Raw genomic sequence first — 8,346 nt, 5'->3', positions numbered from 1 at the left:
TGCCTGTGGGGAGACAGGTCACTTGAGAAGGACAAAAGCTAGGGGTCCAGCTATGTCACCTGGAGGGAGTTCTCAAGCCTGTTCTTCTCACCACTGCTTGTGGGCTGACAGGGCGCTCCCTCAGGAAGGCCTTGCAGTCTCTGAGAGGGTTACAAGCAGGTGGCTAATCTCTGCTCCTGCCATGGAAGGGAGGTGACCTGCTCTTTTGTCCCCTCTCTCTCCAGAGAGCTCCCTTGGCTGCTCCCAACCCATCCACCCCCCTCCCATGGAGCCTTCGCTCCCGCCCCCATTTCCCAGCAGAAGCTGGAGCCAGACAATGAGATAAGGGTTTGTTTTCTAAGGACTGGAATTCGGGAATCAGGCAGAGCCTGTGGGTCAGGGCCAGAGCACCCCCCTCTGGTGAAGCAGGGGGTTTTCTATTAGCTGGAGGTCCCTGGGGTCCCAGGCCCACCACACTTGACCTCTGTACGCTTTAAGGATGGCTCTTCTAGGTGTTTGGGAGAGAAGAGTCTCTTAGAACTGGCTCTGTCCCTACAGGTGGCCTCTGGGCTGCCTCTCCTCCTTACTTCCCCAGCTCCCTGAACTTCCAACAGAAACACCATCTTCCTGGCCCATGCTGTCCCCTACCCCAGTCAGTCTCTCCTCCTCCATCGCCTGTCACCAAAGACTGACGCTTCCTCCAGGAAGCCTGGCTGGCTGCTCCTTCCCAACACACCACTGGCAGACACCGCAGGAGGAAGGCAAACTGAGGGAGAGGTGGCACAGTCTGCATCTGGGAGATGCCTTGTTAGACCGGGGCCTCGGCTGCCATCGTGCCCCGCTCAGATCAGCTCCCAATAGACACCACAGACAGACAGCGAGGCCCATGCTTTGGAAACAGCTGTTGAGCAGGGCTGAGTTGCCAACCTCCTTGTATGAGGAAAGGTCACCTCTTGGTCCTGGTAAGTCAGAGTGTATCCCACAATAGAAGTACCAAATTCCAGGGCTTCGAAGTTCCAGTGTGAGGATAAACAGCAGCACTTCCCATGAGCCAGGTGGGACAAGTACAGCCTCCCATCTTCATTAGAATTAGGTAGGGACTCTGAGCACAACTTGTCTGTGGCCACACAGGTAGGAGTGGGCGAATCTTGTTTTCCTTGATTTTTTGTGTTATTAAAAAAAAACATTTATTTTATGTATGTGAGAACACTGTAGCTGTCTTCAGACACACCAGAAGAGGGCATCAGATCCCATTACAATGGTTGTGAACCACCAGGTGGCTGCTGGGATTTGAACTCAGGACCTCTGGAAGAGCAGTCAGTGCTCTAACCACTGAGCCATCTCTGCAGCCCCATGCTCAGCATTTCGATATGTTTTTGCAGAGTACGGTGTTAGGCAGGAGACACAGGAATGTCTTCAACTGGGGCTGGAGGTATGACATATGGGAAACTGAGTCTTGGAGGTATCTAGAGATTTCCTCCTTCCTACATCATTTGAGAGACAAGATGCTTCCATGGAAGTCCTGCCCAAGACACTGGACAAAGCACCTCACTAGCAAGTATGAGATTCTCAGATTGATTCCCCAGTGCTGCAGAAAGTAGACATGGTGGCTCATGCCTGTAATCCCAGTCCTTTGGAGGGGAGGTGCTGGGGCATGAAGGTGGCTGAGACTTTCAGGCCAGTTTGCACTAGAGTGAGATTGTCTCAAAAAAAATTAACATAAACATGAAAAAGCAGGCCTGAGAGGTGGCTCAGTGGTTAAGAGCACTGACTGCTCTTCCAGAGGCCCTGAGTTCAATTCCCAGCAACCACATGGTGGCTCACAGCCATCTGTAATGGGATCTGATGCCCTCTTCTGGTGTGTCTGAAGACAGCTACAGTGTACTTATATATGATAAATAAATAAGTCTTAGAAGAAAAGCTGAGCGTGGCAACTCATTCCTCAATCCCAACCCTCGGGGAGCTGCGGAAGGATTTCTGTGGCGGAGGCAGAATGAGTCCCAGGCTGGTGTGGGCTACAGTGTGAGACTGTTTCAAAAAACGATCCCCAAAAGGGTACTAGAGAGGGGGCCTGACACTGAGACGCACGGTCCACTCTGCAGGGTGTCCAGCGCCCTCTTCTGGCCCCATTAGGTAACTACAGTCATGTGCATCTCCCTCCCTCCCCCACACACATAATTTAAAAAACTCTGTGAACCAGCCTGGCCTCGAATTCAGAGATCCACCTACCTCTGCCTCCCCAGTGCTGGTGTGAGCCACCACTGTCCAGATTTAAATTTATTTTTTAAGAGATTTATTTCATGTTCCCAGCACAGAGTAAACTGGGCATGGTGGCACACACCTGAAATCCGAAGCGGGGTGACGGTCAGACGTTCAAAGTCAACTAAGCTACCCAGTGAGTTCAGAACTAGCCAGGGATACATGTTTCAAAAGAGAAAAATTAAAAAGACTCCAGTGGTTGAAAGCTACTGTTTACAGGCAACGGTCCCACATATGATTCCTGGACTTCACATCAGCGTCTGCAGCCTGTTTCATCCGGTGTAAAACGAGGACTGTGAGGGACTGGAGAGATGGCTCAGAGGTTAAGATGGTACTGATACTGATTACGAGAACCTGAATTCCATTCCCAAACATCCAGGTTGTTTCCCAGAGTGGCTGGGACGCTTAACTAAGTTAAATCTTCAGTGTCGAGAGCAGTATCAGATACATGCCAAAATCACCCTTATGTCAGCTACCTTTCCCACTCAGCAAAGCAAGGAACTGTCATTCCCAAATTCTCCTAGTCTGTGAAGGGACGGAACACAAACTACAACTCCCAGAATGCTTAGGGGCTCGCCAAGTGCATGAAATTCCAGAAAGAACTACAATTCCCACAGTGCCCCGGGCCTGCCCAGCTCAGCTCAATTCAGGTCCGCTCCGGGTCAGAAGTGTCCTTTGGCACGGGTTCCCCGCTGGCACGGAAGAGACAGACCGTCCTCCGCTCCTGCGGGCGGGGAAGGCGAGTGCCACAGCCATGCTACGCAGCCTGGCCCGGGCCGCGGTCCCGGGGCTCAGGGTGCCCTGGGCTCGGTGGTCTAGGAATTGGGCGGGGATGCCAGCCCACGTGGTGGACCTGCGCAGCGACACGGTGACTCGGCCAGGGCCGGCCATGAGGCGCGCCATGGCCGAAGCAGCTGTAGGAGACGATGATTACGGCGAAGACCCTACGGTCCACGGTGAGCCGGGCGAACAGGCCCGGGGTAGGGGTCGTTGTGGTGACCCCGGGACGCTGTCCGCGGTGCTGACAGGACAGCACAGACGCAGAGGGGTGCCTCGCCTGGCATTTGAGGACACACCCACAGGCTAAGTGGTGCACTCTGCGTTCTTGTTCGTTCTCAGGGAGAGCCTTAATAATGCAGGCTCTTGAGCTCCACACTGGGCTTAAGGAAACCAGAACCTGCATTTTAACAGGACCACTGGGTAATTTCTGTCCACTGCCACCCAATTGCCCAGATGGACGTTGTCCATGCTTGCAAAGCAAAGCCAGAGGTGGCCAAGAGATGAGCTCAAGGACCCACGTCAGAAACGGGGAAGAACCAGGGCGTGAGGCAGGTCTGACTGCAATGAAGCGGAACCACTCTCCTTCGTTCATTCACCAGTCCACTTCACAAAGACAAAACCAATCTAGCAAAGAAAGTGCTTGACGCGCCTTCCCAGGGGGTAGAATTTCGTAACCTAGGGAGTACTTTAAGGAGACAGGAAGCCAAAGCCCACCCGGGGTCAATAGTCGCTGCTGAAGTGGACCTCTAGTGCTGCTGGGTGTGTACAGCTTCAGCTGGTCCAGAGATAAACCGCAGATCACCACTTGACCCCTGGAGGGGTCACTGGGGCTGATCTAGAATCTCTGATGACAAAGCTGTTACCAGGAACTTCAAAGACGCTGAGGTACACTGCTCAGCAGGAACCTGATGTAAACAGGTCACCACATCAAGGCTGGGAGGTACTGCCCTGACCTGGAGTCTGAGGAGGGTGGACCAGAGGGAGCAGAACTCTTAAAGAGTGAGCAGCCAGCAGGGTCCCGGACAGGACTCAGGGAGACACCGCTGTGTGTCCTCTGTGGACAGAATCTAGATCACGTCGGCACTGAGCGTAATGCCAGGAAAGCCACCGTGGGTGTTACACAGGTCATTCACTCAGCCGCCAGTGATACTCTTAGTGCCCTGGCAGCTCCCCAGAGGCTCTTCCTCCGTGGTGATGTACAGAGGAAGTCTTCAGGGGAACCACAAGGCCTCACCTGCCCGGGCTGCTGGGAAAGGAAGAAAAACAGGTGTGAGGTCTGGGTGGGAAAGGGGGTGCAAACCACAAGAGAGTTTCAGTGGCCAGGGGCGGGGACTGTGGCCCAGGAGGATTGACAGAGGGGCCTCTGAGCACGGCTCGTGGTTACCAAGATCACAGACTACAGGGATGGCAGGTGGGCTTCAAGCCCCGCCCATGGGAGCCTCGGTTCTCATCTGAACAAATATACTTTTGGGGAGAGAAGTGCTTAAGACAAGGTCTGGCTATGTAGCCCAGGCTGTCCTCCAACTCAGTTATCCTCCTGCTTTGGCAGAGTAGTGGGATCCCAGGTCTATACTATCAGACCCCGTGACACACACGGAACTGTTCACAGCACAGTGGCAGAGAAATTGATGATTCTTGCCCTACCCACCCCTCCCTTCTCAGAACTGCAGGAAAAGGCTGCAAAGATGCTTGGGGTAGAGAGGACTCTGTTTGTGCCCACCAACACCATGGCCAACCTCATCTCTGGTGAGTGTCTAGTTGCCCCTCTAAGCTGGGTTCTGTGGCACTGGTGAGAACACACCCGGGTTTCTTTTGGGTATAGCTGGTGGAGCACCCTGCACTCAGCAGTGGGAAGACTGAGGTCTGTGAGTCTCTGCCACTCCCTAGCTGCTCCTCCTGGATGCTTACCTTGCAGCCTTGGCCTGACTGCTCTTGGTACCCTGGGCTGCCTGTTCCTGGAGACAGCATCCTGGCGCTCTTCCTTGCTGGCCCCAGGGGTCTGATGCAGGTTGTTAGTGTCCAGGTTTCACAGTAATACCAGCCTAGAATTGTGTAGCACACCAGTACTTTTTTAATGATTTATTTATTTATTTATTTATTTATTATTTAAGTACACCATAGCTGTTGTCAGACACTCCAGAAGAATGCATCAGATCTCGTTACAAATGGTTGTGAGCCACCATGTAGTTGCTGGGCATTGAACTCAGGACCTCTGGAAAAGCAGTCAGTGCTCTTAACCACTGAGCCATCTCTCCAGCCCCACACCAGTTTTTTCAACATGTGGCAGCGAAGTGTTTCGAGGGGTGCTGGCTCCTGATTGGCAGAGGCCATCTTAGCTCACTGGGGTCCCTAGCTCAGCCTGGCCAAGCTAAGGAGGGCAGAGAGAACCTCTGGACCCAGTTCCAAGTCCTGCCCTCCTCCTGTCTGTCTCAGTGATGGGTCACTGCCGGCGCCGGGGTTCCCAAGTCCTCCTTGGGCAGGAATGCCACCTCCACGTCTATGAGCAGGGCGGGGTGGCTCAGGTAAGGACCAGACAACACTCCCCTGGGTTTTGGACATTCTCCAGCCACCTAAATTGTCAAGGGAGGCCCCTGTTTCCCAGGCGCCAGGCTGGAACAGGCAGAGGGGAGATGGAAGGGACTGCCTGGGCCCAGATTTGCTCATCTGCTGCAATGCCTTACTGCCCCCTAGTGGACTGGTGACGCACTGGCACTCCAGAAAGAAGCGAAAGGGCTGCTTCTGTACAGAAAAGCAGGAAGGAACCAGCAGCCTTCCCAGCTCTGATGCTGTGTACACATGCTCAGAAGAAAGACCCTGGGTTTCAGAGTTGGCTCTTACTACACAGGAACCTTCCTACCTGGAGGTACCACCGGACCCACTTGATCCAATGTCCTCTCCCACCTGCAGATCGCTGGGGTGCATTCCCACCCCCTCCCAGACCTGCCCCATGGCACCTTGGACCTGAATGAACTGGAGAGGGCACTAACCCGCGGCTTCGGGAGCGCCTACCATCCAGTCTGCGAGCTCGTGTGCCTGGAGAACACGCACAGCAGCGCAGGAGGCCGGGTGCTCTCCATCGACTACCTCCGACAGGTAGCCCACACAGCTGGGCCCCAATGCCAGCGCCCTGTGTCCCCTGAACAGTCCCTATCCCTGGGAAAATCCTCTCTCTGTCAGACTGGAGAGATGGCTTTAAAAGAGAGAGAGAGAGAGAGAGAGAGAGAGAGAGAGAGAGAGAGAGAGAGAGAGAGAGAAAGAAAAGATTCCAAGCCCAGTGGCCTCTTGGAAATTTTGCCTCTGAACACTCCCCGACCTTTGCTTTCAGGTGCGTCTTCTGGCTCATACCCACGGGGCAAGGGTCCACTTGGATGGAGCTCGGCTGATGAATGCAGCCGTGGCTCTGGGTGTGCCCCCAGCCCGCCTTGTAGAGCACTGTGACTCTGTATCCTTCTGCTTCTCTAAGGTAGATGTGCCTTCCTGTGCATGCCAGACCTTCTTACCTGGCGCAGAGGCTGCAGCCCTCACCCCTCCCCATCTCACGGGCAGGCTTTGCAGGATAGGCTCCAGGACTCTCTCCTCTCTTCCCTTAGGGCCTAGGTGCACCAGTCGGGGCTCTGGTTGGGGGATCCAAGGACTTCGTTGAAGAAGCTTGGCGCCTCCGCAAGGCCCTGGGTGGAGGCATGCGTCAGGCTGGAGTGCTGGCTGCCGCTGCCCTGGTGGGACTAGCTGAGGCAGAGGAGGTGCTGCTAAGGGACCATGGGAATGCCCAGAGATTCGCTAAAGGTGCCTGGACCACCCCCACCCTCCCTCCCTTTTGCTCCCTCCTACCTGGGCCTAGATGTCCCCAGCAGCAGGATCTGCATCCCAAGAGTCTAGCATTTTGAGAGTTGACATTTAGCCTCTAGGATGGGACCTGGGTCCTCTTGCCTCACCACGTCCTACTCCAAGAAGCATTCCACACCGGATGCAATCAGCAGAGTCAGGAACCAGACCAGAGTGGAACCTCGACTTGGGTCTTTTGTGCATATTCTAAATCTTGATAATGATCCTATTGACGTTCCCACATCTGATGTGTTTATTGTGACCCTTTCCCCACACGATAATTGGGGTGTCCTTCTGCCTTCCCCGTGGGGTAGTTCTGGCAGTGGTCCATGGTTGTGCCCTGGGGTTTGGGTATACTCACCACCATTTCTGCCTCCAGGACTCCGAAACTTGGCTTCACCCATTTGCTCTGTGGATCCTGCCACCGTGGAGACCAACATGGTGCTGGTGCAGGTGGCTGGGCTGCCTCCCTTGGAGCTGTGCCAGCGTCTACAGGCTGTGAGTGCAGAGGAGGTGGCTCAGACTGGCCATGCCGTGAGCGTGCTGCTGTTTCCCTGGACAGAACAGTCTGTGAGGACCGTGTGGCACCGAGACGTGTCTGCTCAGGACACGGAACTGGCGCTGAGGAAGTGGGAGTTTGTGCTGAGACAGTTGAGGCCCTGAGGGGGGACCCCGTGCTACGATTGAAGTGACATGCCTCAAGCCGAGAGCCCGGTGAAGGCTCATCCTCTCCGAGGGGATGATGACATCACTCAGCCTCTGGTTTGTTCCAGTGACTCTCCCATGACAGCCTCGTGCAGTCAGGAATAACCAGGCATAAAGTGGGAAAAGCTATGTGTGAATATCTGGAGAAGGAAGTAGAAAGGAGGCAGATCCCGGGGCTGGGAGGTGTAGCCTGGTCACCTAGTGAGCATAAAGCCTGCATTCAGTCCCCAGCACCGTGGGTTTGATCCGCAGCAGTTGTGTTGGCTCACAGCTGTAAGTTCAAGGCCATTCTCGGCGACACAGAGTTTGGTGCAAGCCTGGGCTACATGGGAGCCTTTAAGCAAATAGCTCCTTAGAGATTTATTATTCCACAGCCACTGTGGAATTATTAGAGGTGGGTTGTAAAATAAAATATTGAAGGCACTGTACTGACAGCTTTTATGTCCCGGTGAAATACTCGACAAGGAGCAACAGGTTCAGTTCCCAGCACCCACACAGTGGCTTACAACCACTTGTAACTCCAAATCCAGGGGCTCTGATGCCCTCTTGTGGCCTCCACTGGCACCAGGTACAAAGTCCACACAGACACACATGCAGGGGAAACTTGCAAAGACACACTCACGGACATTTCATTCCGGATGTGCATACAAACCTGCAGAAAGGGAAGCACCCCCCAGTCAGTTGCATGTCACTGGACTTACTAGAGCAAAGGTGGCTTTTGTCTTTTTGCTTGGAGGTGTTGGTGTGACTAGTGATCCCTGTAGCTGGGTCCACATGGAGGTAAAGCACTTGCCACAGGGA

The 8,346-nt window shown here is 54.3% G+C and overlaps 1 protein-coding gene across 1 annotated transcript; it reads left to right on the top strand.

The window, feature by feature from the left end:
- The first annotated feature begins 2,987 nt into the window (after positions 1–2,987).
- LOC308426401 (uncharacterized protein) lies at positions 2,988–7,911 on the top strand. Its single transcript, XM_080924142.1, has 7 exons — positions 2,988–3,194; positions 4,681–4,764; positions 5,452–5,540; positions 5,926–6,111; positions 6,344–6,481; positions 6,609–6,801; positions 7,220–7,911. The coding sequence occupies exons 1-7, from the start codon at positions 2,993–2,995 to the stop codon at positions 7,501–7,503; spliced, it is 1,176 nt and encodes a 391-aa protein (XP_080780268.1). The 5' UTR covers positions 2,988–2,992; the 3' UTR covers positions 7,504–7,911.
- Positions 7,912–8,346: the final 435 nt, after the last annotated feature.

This window comes from Micromys minutus (assembly GCF_963924665.1).
Source record: "Micromys minutus genome assembly, chromosome: 10".
NCBI lineage: Eukaryota > Metazoa > Chordata > Mammalia > Rodentia > Muridae > Micromys > Micromys minutus.
The sequence above is the reverse complement of the archived record's forward strand: the minus strand, read 5'-3'. Positions and strand labels throughout refer to the sequence as shown.